At 45.0% G+C, this 18087-nt stretch overlaps 1 protein-coding gene across 9 annotated transcripts in view; it reads left to right on the top strand.

Annotated features, from left to right (window-relative positions):
- Positions 1–18087, top strand: part of dnm1a (dynamin 1a) — a 62605-nt gene that overhangs the window by 27021 nt on the left and 17497 nt on the right. For 5 of the 9 annotated variants that reach the window (XR_001198431.4, XR_001198433.4, XR_001198432.3 and 2 more), the window contains exons 15-16: positions 1008–1040; positions 1503–1616. Coding sequence is in view for 4 of the 9 variants with exons in the window: in XM_020053494.3 (XP_019909053.1) it covers positions 1008–1040; positions 1503–1616 (147 nt within the window). In the remaining 5 variants the exon portion in view is untranslated. The remainder of the gene's footprint in view (positions 1–1007; positions 1041–1502; positions 1617–18087) is intronic. The other 4 variants (XR_001198434.4, XR_001198435.3, XM_013137134.4 and 1 more) reach the window with 1 other exon arrangement.

Here is an 18087-nt window from a genome sequence, read left to right as displayed (position 1 = left end):
ACGTAGATGGAGCACAGCAGGGTAACTCCAAATGTCCTCCCATTACATTTGGTACAGTGTGTCTCTGCCCCATAGAAACAGCACTATCTGGAGCATCATGTTCCTTGGCAGAGTTTCCCACCTGCCTTAACGTAACAAAATAAAGACTGTGTGTTCTCCAATGTCAGATGATGTAGCTAGTGTGGAGCTGTTTGCTGGTTTACCAACTTATGACGAGTAAAGCAGAGGAGAGCCAAGTGTAAGCTTTCTCTGTGTCTGTATCTCCCTACTCTACTTTAGGCTACTGTATTCTCCACTCTCTATGTATCTATTTCTCTCCGTTCTCTTCCTAACCCTTTCTCTGGCTTCAGCTCATTCGCTCTCTCTTCCTGCCTCTCTGTTGATAGAGTTAGTTATCTGGTGATGGAGGGGGAACATCTCTCAGCGCTGCACAGACAGATCAACTTCCTTTAAAGGCATACCCTGTCAGTTTCCATAGTGATGGCCCAGCCGGCGGGTCAAAGGGCATACGGGCAGTGTAAACACTTGGGCCCTCGTGGTTTCCTGATTAGCTGGCTGCGTTTACGTTTCGTTCGATGACTAACAGCCTCCCTCTGTATCCATGCCTCCCTCTCTACCCATCACCGCCCAATATGATGCAATATAATTACTAGCAACGCCTTGGTGGGGGTGTGTAGCTGTCCACAAGGGGAGGTTTTCACATGACACATTGTGACTCGACCTCCGTCAGCCAGTAACTCTGTTCACTGCAAAACAATGCATTCCGCGGGGAAGCGGCCAGACAAACATGCATCCGCATAAGCGCTGCATGTGTTTGGGTGTGAACGCAGCCTTACAGCCCTGTACAGCTCTCTGTCTCCTCCCCCCTGCCTGCCTCCTCCCCGCTGTTCCCCCTTTAGCCGGCCAGTGTGTTGCCTGCCCCTGTGCGTTACAACTGGCCTCTGCCCCGTGCACTGTGCTCCATACCTGGCATAGCTGTGTAATGTTCTCTCCACATTCTCATTCAGCCGGAGAGAGGAGCAGTTAATGATCGGTTTAAGGTAAATACAGAGGCACTATACATGTTATATATGTGTGTGGGGAGACACTTCTAGCGTCCAGACTTGTAGTCGTGTTTAGATTGGTTGTAAATAGGCCCACAGAGCCGCTCCCATGTGGTGTCCCTTGCAGTAACTCCATATGTCCACTAGGGGCGAGATAGGATACCACACACGGCACGCATACACAGAAACACTAACACAATGTCATGATGGATGAAGTGTTTTTGTGAGGGGATGGAGAAGGCCAACTGTGTGTGCGCCTCACACGCTGACACTCTGTTTTGCTATTGTCTTCTCCCTCCCTCTCTCCCTCTGCCTCCCCTTTCTGTCCCTACCTCCCTCGCTCTGTCTCCCTCCCCCGTTTCTCCCTTCCCCCCTCTCTCCCCTCTCTCCCTCCAACCTCTCTTTCCCGGTCCCCTGTTCTCCTTCTTCCTTTGCTCTCCCTCGCCTGCCGTCTCTCAGGTGATCCGGAAAGGCTGGCTTACCATTAACAACATTGGCATCATGAAGGGAGGAGCCAAGGAGTACTGGTTTGTTCTGACTGCTGAGTCCCTGTCCTGGTACAAGGATGATGAGGTGAGGCTTTGGTTATACACACATACGTGTATACACACAATCACACACACGTACATACTGCCATTTGCTAGATCTTGGCCGTTTTATGTGTGCCATCTAAAAATCTTGCATTTTGGATTTTATAGTAAGGAGAAGCATTTAATTCGGGTACCTAATATGTTAATTTAGCGGTTCTGTCCTGATTGTTCAAGGGGCAGCACAAATAAAGTTTGTTCCAAAAGGACTGTTGGAAGGAATTACAATAGAAATGCACTAAAATGCTGGTGCTCTTTTTACTGCTCTTTGTCAGCGATCAGCGCCTGCACGACACGTCAACCAAAAGAGATGTGTCTTGTTTTCACAACAACCCCTTCATGTGTGATTGTGAGTCGTTTTTTCCCCACACCAGTAATGGAATTATTTCAGTTGGATACTTTACGGATGTTTTGCTTCAAGACGTTGAGGCGATCCACTGTTTCTTTTCCATGATTTATTCCATAGTTAAGTCTGCAGTTCTCCCAGTGAGCTGTGGTAATTTAGTTGTTGTGTTGGGAAGGCTACGTCCTGATTATAAAACCAGACATCATTTTAACCAAGTCATATTTGTCAAAGACAATCGCACCATCCGTTGCACGTCTATTCAACGTCAGTTAGCCGTTAGCCGCAGTAAATCTGTCTCAATGCCTTTTCCATAGCTGGCTGACATCACCGAGTGCGTGCGTCGGTTTACATGTTCTGTATATGCATGTGTCTCAATGGGAAGCTCTATTGATTATTTGTTCTACATCTTGTTTGTTCTTTAACTCACTAGAGGGGATGAGATGGGCAGCAGGATGTGTTTTCTTGTTTTTTTCTGTGTGGGGGGTGGGAGGTTGGAGGTTGGAGTACTGGCTCTAGCAGATGGGGGTGAGAGGTAAAGGGTCTGTCTAAAGCCAGAAAGGCCCCCCAGCATGTCAGACACCAAAGCTGGCACCCACATGTGCATACCAGAGCCCTGCCCTGAGAGTATGTTTTCTCAATTACACACACACACACATACACACAGACACACACAGACTCTGTCAGAGCTGGCCTGCATGTTCTCCTTCCAGACGAGGGCTGCTTCTCATAAACGTATTTCATTTCAAAGGGGGCTGGGGAGGAGGGGGAAAGGGAAGGGAACTGGGTGTAGGAGGGGGAGGAGGGGGAGGAGGGGAGTGTCTCTAGTTAGTTGGTTAGGGCCACAGTAACAAGGACCATGTGGGAGAGAGAGGGTTTTTAAAAATCTTTTTTTTAGACGTAATCCTCCAAACATGTACATGCAACAACACGCTGTGCCATTTCACAAGTGTGCATAAATTGACTTGACAAGAAAGTAAAATAAAAACTTTTGAACACATGTTCAACTAATCACATCTACAAACAAAAGCTACCCCCCCACCACACAACATACAACCCCTGTAACCCCAATTCTCCTCAAACATAGGGAGATCTTTCATGGCAAGGAAGTGTTCAAAATCCAACATTATTCTGGCTTTTGGAGAGAGAGACAGAGTGACAGACAGACAGAGACAGACAGAGAGACCGGGACAGACAAAGGTCTTCCTTACGTCTACTGCTGAACCACATCTCCATCTTCCCCCCTCCCCAGAGTGCTATTCCATATAACCAACACACATTGAGGGCACAATCTCCCCCCAGCCCCCCATCAGTGGAGCTCCACATGTATTTATTTTAACATGGCGGCCTCTGGGAGCTGAGAGACCCAAAACTAACACCAGCGGAGCTGCTCCAGCTCTGGAGAGACCAGCTTGTGTGGTTTAATGAGCACAAACGTTTCCAGGCCTTTATCTAAGCAAGGTAGACAGCTTTCATTTTCATGCAGTCAGTCACACATGTAAGTACACTCTGGGGCGTACACACCCAGAGGTAACGCACACATATCCACACATATCCTCTCCATAATAAACGTAGCATATGTAAAGTAGACAACACTGATTATGGGAGTCAAGCAGGACCATAGCGATGACCTCCCCCTCCCCCTATTTCATATCACCCCTAACGCGCTTTCTCCTCACTGGGTCAGGGGGTGTAGGGGGTCTAAATATTTAGGCGCTGGAGGTTAGGGGGCCTAAAGGTTAGGGGTCTAGGGGGTCAGGAAGGTGAACGAGTAGGGGTCAGGATCTATGGGTTAAAGGGTTAGGGATAAGGTTTAGGGGCCAGGGCTTTGGGGTGTATTGGTTAGAGGGTTAGGGTCTAGGTGTTTCTGGGTGTATTGGTTAGAGTGTTAGGGTCTAGGGTTTAGAGTGTGATATGATTAGAGGATTAGGTTCTAGGGGTTTCTGGGTGTAGTGGTTGGAGGGTTAGGGTCTATTGTAGATGTATAGTGGTGTATTGGTAAGAGGGTTAGGGTTTTTGGGTTTCTGGGTGTATTGGTTAGAGGGTTAGGGTCTAGGTGTTTCTGGGTGTATTGGTTAGAGGGTTAGGGTCTAGGTGTTTCTGGGTGTATTGGTTAGAGGGTTAGGGTCTGGTGTTTCTGGGTGTATTGGTTAGAGGGTTAGGGTCTAGGGTTTCTGGGTGTATTGGTTAGAGGGTTAGGGTCTAGGGGTTCTGGGTGTATTGGTTAGAGGGTTAGGGTTTTTGGGTTTCTGGGTGTATTGGTTAGAGGGTTAGGGTATAGGGGTTCTGGTTTGTATTAACAGGTTATGAATGAGGCAGCTGTGCAGCCGAGAGAAGAAGTGGAGAAACCCTCACCGCCAAGCCAGCAACTTTCACCGGCCCCCACCAACTGTACAGCAATTACACACACTGTCACGCACACACACATACACACACACACACACACACACACACACACACATACGCACACCATCAAGCTGCTGTGGGACCCTTCAGACTGGACCTCTCTGCAGACCCCTGTGTGTGTGTGTCTGTATGTGTGTGTGTGTGTGTGTCTGTATGTGTGTGTGTGTGTGTCTGTCTGTGTGTCTGTGTGTGTGTCTGTGTGTCTGTGTGTGTCTGTGTTTGTCTGTGTGCGTCTGTGTGTGTGTCTGTTTGTGTGTGTCTGTCTGTGTCTGTCTGTGTGTCTGTGTGTGTCTGTCTGTGTGTGTGTGCCTGTGTGTGTGTGTGTGTGTGTGTGTGTCTGTGTGTGTGTCTGGGTGTGTTTCTCCCTGCAGCCTGGTCCGGCTGTAAAGCTGCTCGATAAGACTGAAGATGTAAATAGCCTGGGGAAATAAGAAGCCCTTGCTCTCAACACTACTCAACAAACGTGTGTGTCACATCTGTCTGCTTGTAGCTGTGTGCTTTTTGTTTGTGTGCATGTGTAGTGTTTATAGTCCCTTGTATGTGTGTGTGTGTGTGTGCGGTGTGTCTCCAGGACTGCATCTTATAAAAAAGCGTTACAGCTCTACAGCGAACTGTTAAGTGGAAACATGTTGCTGTGTGGTTTTCATTCCTCCGGTTGAATCAGAGAGTCTGGATATCGTATGAATGAGAATCAACTCTGAGAGGGGGAGTGAGTGAAAGAGAATGAGTGGGTGAGACAGAGCGAGCAAGAGAGAGAGAGAAGGAGGGACAGCACTCTTGCTGAAGATCAAGAAAGAGAGATATAAAGAGATGGACACAGTGAGAGCAAGAGAGAGAGAGAAGGCAGAGAGAAACATTTTTGGGTCAGTCCAGCCAAAAATAAATTGGTCTTGTGACATCATATAGTGTAATATGTAAAGTTACAATGCATATAGTTTTACTATCTGAGGAACGGCTTACAGAAGTATAGCCATCAATTAGGTATGTTGAAGTACTTAGATAATGTTACAGTGTAAGCTAAGTATTTTCCTTAATGTCAGTGGCTACTTCTTTGTGTCTGCATTGGTCAGCCTGAGGTTTGAACCAGCATGTCTTCAGGGAGCTCAGCCAGCCACTTAATTGTAAGCTTCAGTTTTGTGTAGGGCGACTTTGATGCCATGGTCGTTACTGTTCCTGTGCGCTGTGTCTTAGTCATCCTTGTGTGGTTGGAAAATGTCGATTTTTTCATACAAATAAAACCCCCTCCAGGAGCAGTCATCTTGAGTATATCCATGGTAATTATCAAGACCAGTTGTTCTCGTTCAAACATTGAAAAGAAATTAACAGCTTTATTCAGATTTAAAATATGGTATATTATTCCTTGATTTAGACTATTATAGTTAAAACCCCACATGTGGTTTGGGGAATGATTTTTGCATTCTTTCTTTTATAGAGGATATCAACATTTTTTGGAAATAAGGAAATAAGCCCAGGCTGATCGTCCAAAAAACTTTATTTCAACTTCTGGGACATACGGTTAGTCAATCGGTCAACTGAAGCATCAGTAGGCCGTGTTAAAAGTAATGAAACAGTATAATATTCAAATGACTGTTACACTGCTTCGTGAGTAAAACATAATATAACCTATATACAGAAAATATAGTATTTTTGTTTGTATTTTCAAAAAACAATTGACACTAAGAAACTGAAACAAACATATGTCCATCAATGGACGTACACAAGAAAACAGCGAGGGCTTCCTCTGTGGTCAAGTCTGCCAGTCTGATATGGATGGATATGTCAGCCGGACTTGCTCAGAATGGTGCCATGTTCTTTCTGGCTGCTGTCCCCCGTTGGTTGCCTGTCTCTCTCTGTGTGAGGTGGCTCTTGCGCTTCCCCACCCAGCCTAACCAATGTGCAGACTACTGTACAAACACTACTTCCTGAACAGGTAGTCTGAACACTGGGCAGGCGGGGCGGGCTGCTGGTCCAACAGTGAAGGGGTAACCCATGTATAGAACGCCCCCCCCCCCCATACACACACACACCCACACAGCACAGATACACACACTCACTGTATTATTAATACTGTGTTCAAAACGAGATGTTTCACTGATCCTGTAGAAGGTGGGTTTGTGTCGACTGGAGGAAGGAGGAGGGGTCTTTCCTGCCAAAGAGAGGGAGAGATTGAGGGAGGGAGAAGAAGAAAGACAGGAAGAAAAAGAAAGAAATCAGGGAGTGAAATAGGTTAGGAAAGGGTGATGGGTTGTGATTGGCAACCTGAGTCTCCCTGTGTTCTGCAGATAGATAAAAGTAGAGAGAGAGAGAGAGAGAGAGAGAGAGAGAGAGAGAGAGAGAAAAAGCAGAAAAAGAGAGAGAGATTCCAAACCCTGCTGTGAGTCAGAGGTGAGGATTGCATCTGTACAACATGTCCAAAATCTCTGAAATATGTAATTTTTTTATATATATATATTTCGAACAGATGAAAATATGCATTCTGGCTCTCTTGCACACACAGACACACACACAGACACACACACACACCATATATTCCCACATAGACCAAAAGTGTTCAGGTATAATTAGCATTTTCAAATCTGCCTTTTCCACTACACATAACACATGTATCAATCAAAATGAACGCAACCAGGAAGGTTTTGATCTCAGAGGAAAGATGATTTGGTGTTGACACTGCTCCTTCACCGGCAACCAGCTGTGGTCCTACGGTCAAAGAACAGTCACCCAGCTGCTAGAACCATTAACTAGCTTACCAACAGCTAAACACACTCAACATAGATGGTGGCTCGTATTTAACACAAAACTAGACCCAACACCTCTCACAAAGACATCAGTCTAGATCCAATTATTCCTTTACAGAGACTTAACAGAGCGGAAGAGACCGGAGAGATACCTAGTCCATTTTGAGGGTGGTTGGTCAATAGACTTGCTGTTCATCTCCTCCTCTCCTCCTTCTTTCACCTCTTGGTGTCTCATAGGAGAGGAGTCTCCTTTGCCGGGTGCTGGTAGCAGTGGTCATTAGACGAGTGTCTTCTACCCTTTGCTATCTAGACATTGTTAACCCCCCCCCCCCAACTTATTCAACCACCTACTCCCAGTCTTCCTCTATACTCTGCCAGGTTAGAAAGTGTTGCATCCTGCTGTCTGGCCATTGCAGTCCACTGGACCAGAGAGTTGTTGTGTGGAGGTTTTAACAGCGTTGTCAATGCGATGTCCAGGCGTTCTCTCCTCAGTGTGAGAGGAGCCCTGCAGAGTAACGACTAGCAGGAGGCTTGACGTGGCACACAAATGGTCACCAACGTTTCCCTGGCTAGGGAGAGTGAGGGAAGGAGGCAAAAGAGAGTTAGGGAAGGAGCGAGCAGAGAGAGAGAGAGAGAGAGAGAGAGAGAGAAGGAGACAGAGATAGATGGAGGCAAAATAGAGCAAAAAGAGGAGGGGCCTCCCGGAGCTGTCTGAGTGTGTTTTTTTTCAACTTGGGCTTTTGGGGAGGTAGCAGGAAGTGGAAGGTCAGGGGTCAACAGGAAGTGAGGCACATTCATTTGCTTTGTGAGTTGTGTAATTGCGGTGGGGAGCACAGACTGGAGGAGAGGGGTAGAAGGATTGGTTGAATAGCAGATTAGTTTTTTGGGGAAGCCAGTGTGTAGGAGGACTCTGTTTTTTGTGTGTATGAGGGTGTGCGTGTATGTGTGTCAACACATTTGTATGCGTGTTTCTCAGTTTTAAATAAATTTATTTAATTTAACAGTTTTGTCATTTGGACGACATTCTGAGTAATGGCTAATTAAAATGCATGTGTATATAATGTCTTTGAGCAAGTTTGTGTTTGTGTGTCACAGGGATTGTGTGTGAGTATTTTTGTAAGAGTGTGTTGGTGTATGTATATATACATACATATATATGTGTGTGTTTGTGTGTGTCTCGATGTAAATGTGTGTATATGTAAATGCATGTGTTTCCATGTATACGTGTGTATCTATATGTGTGTGTATGTATATGTATGTGTTTCCATGTATATGTGTATATCTATACATGTGTGTATGTATATGTATGGGTTTCCATGTATGTGTGTATCTATATGTGTGTGTATGTATATGTATGTGTTTCCATGTATACGTGTGTATCTATACATGTGTGTGTGTGTGTATATGTATGTGTTTCCATGTATATGTGTGTATCTATATGTGTGTGTATGTATATGTATGTGTTTCCATGTATACGTGTGTATCTATACATGTGTGTGTGTGTGTATATGTATGTGTTTCCATGTATATGTGTGTATCTATACATGTGTGTATGTATATGTATGTGTATGTATATCTGCATGTGTGTCTGTGTGTGTTGGGGGGCGGGCAGGAATGTTGGAGTTTCTTGGCGAGAAGGAATACTTGTAATAACTCCAGATGTGAGGGCCTGTGGTCGGTCTCTCTCTCTCTTTCTTTTTCTCTCTCTCTCCTCTGTTTTTGCTTCTGAAGCTGATTTCCTCTCCCTGTCAGGCTTGAATAAAGGGCTCTTTATACTAACCCCCCCAGCCCCAACACCCCATCAGAGAGGGGCGACTGGTGAATTAGGCAATGGGGAGGGTGGGGGGGGGGGTGCAAGGAGTTCACTGCTGGGAAATCACAACCAGAATGTGTGTGTGTGCATAATGCTTAAAGACAGGGCAGTACTGGGAGAGGCCAGTCTACCTGAGGAAACAGAGGACGATCATTCAACAATAGTATTTGGCACCTCTCTCACTTCTTCTCAAACCCTCTCCTTCACTGTCTGCTAAATAAGAAATAAGTGTGGCATGGTGACTGCTGGACTGTGTGTGTGCGCCTGTGTGTGTGTGTGTGTGTGTGTGTGCTTAGAGATCAGAACCAGACAGAACTGGGGAGTGTGTGTGTGAGGGGTGGTGGCTGTGTCTGTGTGTTTGCTTTAGCTACGGTTTCTGAGCTCCAACCTGAGAGAGAAATCAAAGACAGCCTCCTCTGGGAGCTAGCTCAGCACTACTGGGGGGGGGGGGGGGCTGTGGAGAGAAAACAGAGGAAAAGAATGAGCAAGTCAGAATGATGGAGAGTGGGAAAGAAAGGGATTTGGGACTGGAAGAAATGAATAGTGGAGGGTAAGGAAAGAAAGAGGGGTGAGGGAGGGACTGAGAGAGGGAGAGAGAGTGTAGGGTGATGGAGGGAGAGAGAGAGGGAGGGGTGTAGGGTGGGAGGGAGAGAGTGTTAGGGGGATGGAGATAGGGAGAGAGGGGGGTGTTGGGTGGGGGGGGGTTGAGGGAGGGAGATAGGGAGAGAGGTGGGTGTAGGGTGGGAGGGGGAGAGTGTTGGGGGAGGGAGATAGGGAGGGGGGGGGTGTAGGGTGGGAGGGGGGCTGTGGCTGCACCAACATTGTTTCCACAGTTTGAACATCCAAGAAGCCTCAACTTCCACTCAAATCCCCTTTCTATGACGCCAGGTCAGACGCACTGAAAACCAACCCTGACTCCAACCCTTCCAGCCTTGTCATGAAATACATCATACTTTCTTGTGTATCTTGGCCCAGGCGGACATTGACTGTATGTGTTGTGTCTGTATTTGTGTGTGTGTGTGTGTGTATGTATGTGTGTGTGCACTCCAAACATGTGTCTGTCTGGTGTGTGTTTGTGTCCAAAGAGTGCTGTCTGAAGTGCTGTGTAACATCCTAGACAAGCAGACTGAAATGTTATTTTACGCTTTCACTCGCACAAATGAATTAGTAGGAAATGAACAGCCTCAACCTCAGGATTGTAGAAGGAGATGATAGAATGAGTAATTCCAGTTAGTAGTTTTAGTTCAGAGTAATGTTGCCATTTGCCCAAGCGTTTCTGCTTGTGTTCGTCCCTCATCCTCATCTTTCTCTTTGGCTGTTAGATGAGAGGTCTGGAGTGATATCTACGTGTAGTCTCTGTTGGCATGCATAGTTTTCCACTGAAACATGGCATCTTCCATGAGTCCTATTGGCCCTGCTCTACACTAGCATGATTCCAACCATATGAAAGCCATGTCAATTAATGTCAGTATCTGATAAGTAGAATGGGTATGAACTGGCTGGAACGGTCGAACTAGAACAGACAGGAGAGTGGGAGAGAAAAGGGGAGAGATGGAAAGGGGGGAGACAAGAGTGAGAGTACAGGGGGGTGGGGGGTGGAAAGAAAGAGGGGATAGTAGGAACAGATGGAAAGAGCGTATCCATAATAACAGAGGAGAAAGAGAAACCTCTGATAGAAAGAGAAAGATAGAATTGAAGATGTATGAATAAAGAGGACTCCTGCCCAGTCGAGAGAGGGAACGAGAGAGTCAGGCATGTGGATAATTATCTCCCCAGCCCCTGGCTGATGAGATAAACGAGTGGCGTCTGTTTTTCTTTCAATACATGTTCTTCTTTCGTGTTCCCCACACAGCCTTGCACCCCCCACTCTCCCCAACAGGGTTTCATATTCCTTAAAACCACAAGTTCATAGAAGCATGCCTTTTTCCTCTCATTCACCCTGCACGTCTTCAGAGCTTCAGTACGGACAATCGCTCAGAGCAAGCCTGCCCACAATGGGCAACGTTGGGATACATAAAAAAAAACACAATGGTTTTGGGTGCATTTTTTTGTTTGTGTGCAGTCGCTAAACCGTGTGGGTTCCTTTTACTCGCAATTAGAAATTGTAGATCCAAATTTGTGCTTCTGTGTTTTTGTATGTTTAGGTGTATCTGTGTGTTTGAAGAATGGTCTCTTTGAAGAGTGTTAGAGGTGCATAGACGCACACACTCTTTAACTAAACATCACCCTCTCTTTGATACCTCTCATCTATCTGGGAATGTTCATATGTGTTTATGTGGTCAGCAGGGGTTGTGTGTTAGTCTGTGTTAGTGTATGTTAATGTATTTATGTAATCCGTGTTTATATTTACTTGTGACAAGATGTCCCCACAATCATTGAAAACCTGACATATTGGTCCCCACATGGTATTTTGGCTGGTCCCCACATGGTTTTGTGTGTGTGTGTGCATGTTTAAAAAGAGTGTGAGGGTGACTGCTGGTGGTCAAAGTTAAATGTTTAAGGTCCCTGTTTTCCCCAGGGGTGAATAAACAATGACAGAGTGAAATTGAACAAATAATGACTTAGACCTGCATTCATCTGCTGCTATGCTGCTTCAGTGAGTTAAAGCCTTTCTTCCTTCTTCTAATACTTGATACTAGACTTTGGCTGTGGATTCATTATTTGCTGGACCTTCGCAGAATAATGTGTCTCTCTTGTTAATGAGCCAGAAGATTCTGTTCTGCTGATGTGGGGATCACATTTTGTGTGTATGACGTCCATGTGTCTATCTGGTTTCTGTGGGTCTTCCTGCGCCATAACGTGTATGTAGCTGCATCAGAACCTCCCACTTTCATTCTGTTGTCATGATATGACTGGGATCATCTTCCTGTTCTCTTCTTAGTAACAGTTATTTTATCAGATCAGTTCACTGAGAACACATTCTCTTTCACAGCAATGACTTGGGGATTTGCTACAGGGTGAGGTGAGGGAATTATTGAGCCAGTTATAAGCTGGGAATGATTAGGCGCGGAGGTATGTAGGAGGCCAGATTGGAATAGTCAGGACACGGGGGCTAACACTTCCACTACGATACGTTTCATGGGATCTGATTCTTGTTGGAGTTTCCTCATTGGAGGATGTGTTCTTATTAAAATCCTAAAATCCAATACAAAAACACCCGTTACGGTTCCATATCATGATAGAAAAATATGTTTTGACTAGTGGTAACCTACTATATGTCTCTCCCTCTCTGAACAGCTGCAATTAAAACCCTGCGACTCTTCGTAGGCTATACCTCGGGTTATTGCACTAGCAGAAGCAGGATGCAGTCAACACATTGCATTGGGGGAAAATGAGATGCCTTTTACCCACCCGTGTAGCTATGTTTGGGATGTCATGTTATAGTTACGCAGCCATATTGTGGCCTTAGTTGCTATAAAAAGGACACATTAGATTGCCTGTCGGATTTGCCATGTTTCTGGTTGCCTAGGTCACTGTTACCCAGTAAAACTGACCAGCTTGCTCAGCCCGGCCTGGGGTTGGAGGGTAGTGTATCAGACAGGAAGGTCGGACTCCAGCGAGCTCAGTCGTTGCTGTTGGCCAAAGAAGGCTCCCCTAACCCTCTAAACTCAGTGAAAACGACCAGTTGTGAGGTGTACAAAAAAAGACGCATCTGCAGCCACTTTATTGTTTTCTTTATGCAGACACTCATTAAGGAAACATTAGGCAGAGCACGTAAGAGCCTTAGGTTAGCCAACGTCTGCTGGAGGAATGTACCGACTGAATTCTAACACCCTGCTTAGGCACATTTTAGCCGTGCCACATTTACAGTTGAAAATTGTTTGCTCTGCAAGTTTTTAGAGTTGGTCAGCACTGTGTGTTAGTATGAAGAAATAGTTATAAAATTGTGTTTCGGTTTTCAAAAAAAGATAGTGCCATGGACTGTTTCCCCTGGCTTTATCCATTATGTTACAGAGAGAAGACATGGTCGCTGTAAAACTCTCTGGATGTTCACAGCATTTTCTCCTTGACCAGTGGATGAGAGATAGTGCCCCCTTTTCAGAAGGTGGGGAAGCCTTTTGACAGGTTGGGTTAGGGGACAATTCAGGGTTAGAACTAACATTATGTCATCCTACTGTCTGAGTTCTTCCTGCAAAGGAGCTTGGCTCAATTTAACAACGGCCTCATCCCCTGATCCGAACCAGCTCCATATCCCTTTCCCCGTGATTCAGGAATAACTGAAGCTTTGTTTCTCCCCTGTTCACCTCCGCTCTCTACCTCCCTGTCCACTGAGTGGAGTAAAGGACACGGGATGAGACAGGACAGGTCCCTAAACCAACCTCTCCTCTCAACCTCCGTTCACACGTTAACCACGCAGCAGAGAGTTGGAAGTCAATAGTAATACTCAAAGCAAGCAGCCTCCAAGTTCACAGAAACCGTCTAAGACCAAGCAATGTAGACTTTCCTTTATGGAGAATTAAAGAAAGACAGAACGAAGGAGAATGGAGGTAGGGAGGGGCAAACAAGCGTTTCGAAAATTGCCTTTGGCCCCCTCCCAAGGCCCAGCCGTGGTGGTAATGAGGGGTTAGAGGCAACGTTATTGCTCCCAGATGCCGTGTGGGTTTTCTCCAGCCTTTGATGCGAGTCCAAGTCACCAGCACTTTTCAATCTGCCTCAACACACACACATACATACACACACATACACACACACACACACACACGGACACACACGGACACACACATACGGATGCACACGTACACACACACACACACACTCACACATACATATACGCACACACATGGACGCACACACATGCACAGACGCACACACACACACACATACGGACGCACACACACACAAACATGCACACAGGCACACGTGCAAACTAGGGTTGAGGTCAATTTGAATCGAAGTCAGTGATTTTTATTTCAAATAAATAATCAGAAACATTTTTGGAATACATAGCTTCTGCATATTGGTTTGGTGAATGTTCGTGTTTTATTATTAAATTATTTCAGTTAGTCTAAATCTTAGCTCATGGATTTATGCATATACACACATTTTTGCACACATTCAAAACAGCATACAACACATTCATACAGTAAGAACATCCACACACTAGGGCCATCACACGCACACAGCCGCTCATTGGCAGTAGGTGTTAGGGTGAGGAGCTGGGATTTGGTTCTATTTTTCAGGCTTGTTAGGTCAAAAGAGTGGAGTGTGTGTGCAAGTTAATGCTAGACAATGGGGACAAAAATGTCACAATATATTGACTGAATTCTGATCAAAACTTACATTGAATAAAACAGTTATTCCATTCATTTACACATACATTTTTTTTATTACCTTTAAAAGTACTGCTATTTTGAATGTTTTAGCTGTCTCCTAATGAAAGACATCAGAAAAATGTCCACAATAAATGTCCACAATAATTGCTTGGTTTGGTCGGAGTCTGTCATTTTTGGTGTGTTGCCCCAGCTCTAGCTCATATATAGCTATTTTCGTATGTCTGTGTGTGAGTGTATGTGTGTATGTGCCCGTCTCTGGATGCATGTCTGTGCTCACGCGCGTGCGTGTGTGTGTGTGTGTGTCTGGGAGGGAGCGTTTGTGTGGGACCCTTGTTTGGATTACCCAAGCAGGGGTGGGGGTGGGACGTGAAGTGTGTTTATGAATCCAACGTGAACTTCCTTTGGCTTTATAATTAGGCTGGTATTACTCACAAGCAAAACAAAACAATGGAAAGTATTTCAACTCACTCTGTGGTCTGTAGGACAGGTTTGTATAGTTAGTATCAACACATACTCGGTCCCGAGTGAGGATTCAGTGAGGGGCAGGGTGTTTTGGTATCTGTTTAGGTGAGGACCATGTTTGTCCGTCTCTTTTTTTCTGTGTTGTCTGTCATAAAGTAGCTTGTGTGTGCGTGTGTGTGTGTGTGCGTGCGCGCGCGCCCGTTTGTCTGACCTAAGTCCATTGCTGCCAAGCTGACATTGCTGGTTTTATAGGAACATATGGAGAACCAGTTAATCTGTGTACAGCCTCCCTCTGTGGGTGAGATGAAGGAGGTAAAAGGGGAGTCGTAGGACTGCCCCGACACGGCACTGCAGCCCCCCTCCTCACCCTGTGATGACTTCCATACACACTCCGTCTGTGTGTGTGTGTGTGTGTGTGTGTGTCTGTGTTGAAGCAGTCGGTCTGAAACCTCAGGGTCATAGTGTGTGTCCATGTGGCCATACATGGCTCAGTGCCCGTTTTAAGTCACTCCAGCCTTTCCTCCTTTTCCTCACACTCTCCTCCTTCCTCCTAATTCCTAATCCCTCCATCCCACTCCCATGCGCCCGTCACGCTGGTCCGTCTCTTTCACAACCCTCCACTTCTGTTTATTTCATTTCCACTCTCTCTGCTTCTCTCCTTCCCTCTACGTACTTTTCTCTTGTTCTTTTTTTTTTCACTGGCCAGGGGAAAGGAAAAATTGTGAGTCAGTGAAAGGCCGCTCCCTCCCTGGGAGAGATGGATAGAAAGAGAGAACGGGAGAGACGGATTAGAACGAGGACTGGGACTCGTTTAGTGTGGTGACGTCACCCTCTGGTGTCCATAGTAACCACGTGTTTAGTCTCAAGTAGTGGACACCTGGGTACACTACGTTGATCTGTGGAGTGCTACAATAACTAACTTGGCCTATGGAGCACCATTATAACTTACTTGGCTTGTGGGGTGCTACTCTACCTAGGTTTTCCTATGAAACTCTACTATAACTCATTTGGCCCGTCGAGTGGTGTGTGTGTATGTCTGTCCTAGCTATAAAGGTACCATTCCATTGTCTATATGGTGGAACAGGGATGGGCAGAACCAGGAAGAGCCTTTGTGTTCTGTTTGCTGTTCAGCGTAGTCTGTTTAGTGTTTCTCTCCTGACAACACTGTAGTTTGTTAAAATGAGTCTTCAGGGTTTTAACCATTGTGGGTATGCCGGCTAGATCACCAATGCGAGAAGGTTTTAGTGAATAAACAGAGCGGTTTAGAAAGATGTCTTACAAACGTTGCAATGACGACAAGGATGGCTGATCCTGCACATGTCATCACCATCATCTCTGTGGCTGCTCTGCAGCCGTTTGTGCCTCAACCAGGCAATCCTGGTATTCCCTGGGTGAAATGGAGGATTCTTCTTAACATGTGCATGTAATGTGGCCGGAAAGAGAATGTGCTTAGGAGAGACTCTGGGACTCGCTGCCTCCTAAGTGACAATAGCAACTCTCAACTGACATTGTTTGAGATCTCCAAACATTCTACTAAGATGGCTGCATCGTGACAAGGTGAGTCAGCTAGCCTGTTACAAGCAGATTTGAAAACTCAAGCCCAGTCGTGTAATTTTGAAGCAATTTTATTGAAAAAAATGTCCAACCCCTGGCTACAAGAACCAATGTCTATTGATGTTTATTTAACCCAACCTAAGTCGCTCTGGATAAAAGCGTCTGTTAAATGACTAAAATGTAATGATATTCACTCATACTTGAATTTGTCATTGAATATGCTGCTTAAATAGATATAAAGAAAGTTTACCCCTAACTGATGCAACCTTTAGAGAGCAGTCACTAAAGCAGAAACATACAAGCAATGACATGTGTGACACTGACTGAACTGCTACAATAAAGCTAGCATTACTAGGGAGACCGCAGAGACTCTGTGGTAATTGTGGCTTCAGATTTCCCAGTTAGAAATCAGATATGGAGACTCAAAAGCTGAATCTGTCTGGAAGGTGGTGCTTCACTAGATTCACTGTCAGGTCATTCACATGATGATGACAGCCACAAAACAAAGGCAGTGATCCACTGAGTGGACCCCCATTCAAGGAACTTAACTACACCATCGTTCCTACTTTTGGGGTCATTCAGAAATGTCCTTGTTTTCCATGAAAACATACATGAAATGAGTTTACATAGGAAATACAGAAAAATGAAGGAAATATAGTCTTTGACAAGGTTAGAAATAATAATTGTGTTCTTCAAACTTTGCCTTCATCAAATAATTCTCCATTTGCAGTAATTAGAATCTTGCAGACCTATGGCATTCTACTTCTAGTCAATTTGTTGAGGTAATCTGAAGAAATGTCACCCCATGGTTCCCGAAGCACCTCCCACAAGTTGAATTGGCTTGATGGACATTTCTTACTAACCGTACGGTCAAGATGCTCCCACAACAGTTAAATAGGGTTGAGACCCGATGACTGTGCTGGTCACTCCATTATAGACAGAATACCAGCTGACTGCTTCTTCCCTAAATAATTATTGCATAGTTTGGGGCTGTGCTTTGGGTCATTGTTATGTTGTAGGAGGAAATTTGCTCCAGTCAAGCACTATCCTCAGGGTATGGCATTATGTTGCAAAATGGAGTGATAACCTTCCTTCTTCAAGATCCCTTTTACCCTGTATAAATCCCTTTACCACCACCAAAGCACCCCCAGACCATCACATTGCCTCCACCATTCTTCACATTTGGCATCAAGTACTTCTCCAGCATCTTTTCATTTGGTCTACGTCTCACAAATATTCTTATTTGTGATACGAACACTTCAAACTTAGATTAGACTGTCCATAACAAAAAAAAATAATTCTCTGTCCAGTGTCTGTGTTCTTTGTCCCATCATAATCTTGTAATTTTATTAGCCAGAGATGTGGCTTTTTCTTTGCAACTCTGCCTAGAAGACCAGCATCCCGGAGTTGACTCTTCACAGTTGATGTTGAAACTGGTGTTTTGCAGGTTCTATTTAATGAAGCTGTCAGTTGAGTATCTGTGAGGCGTCTGTTGTACGAGATCTTTGGTTTCATTTTACGAGATCTTCAGTTTCTTAGCAATTTCTCGCATGGAATAGCCTTCATTTCTCAGAACAAGAATAGACTAACAAGTTTCAGAAAAAAGTTATTTGTTTCTGGCCAATTTGAGCTTGTAATCGAACCCACAGTTCTTAATGTTGCAGACACTCAACTAATATGAAGAAGGCCAGTTTCATTGCTTCTTTAATCAACAGTTTGCAACATTATTGTAAGGGTTTTCTAAAGATCAATTAGTCTTTTAAAATGATGAACTTAGCAAACACAACGTGCCATTGGAACACAGGACTGATGGTTGCTGATAATGGACCTCTGTACGCATTTGTAGATATTCTATTGAAAATAAGGTA

This window comes from Esox lucius, chromosome 14, assembly GCF_011004845.1.
Source record: "Esox lucius isolate fEsoLuc1 chromosome 14, fEsoLuc1.pri, whole genome shotgun sequence".
NCBI classification, from domain to species: Eukaryota; Metazoa; Chordata; class Actinopteri; order Esociformes; family Esocidae; genus Esox; species Esox lucius.
The sequence above is the reverse complement of the archived record's forward strand: the minus strand, read 5'-3'. Positions and strand labels throughout refer to the sequence as shown.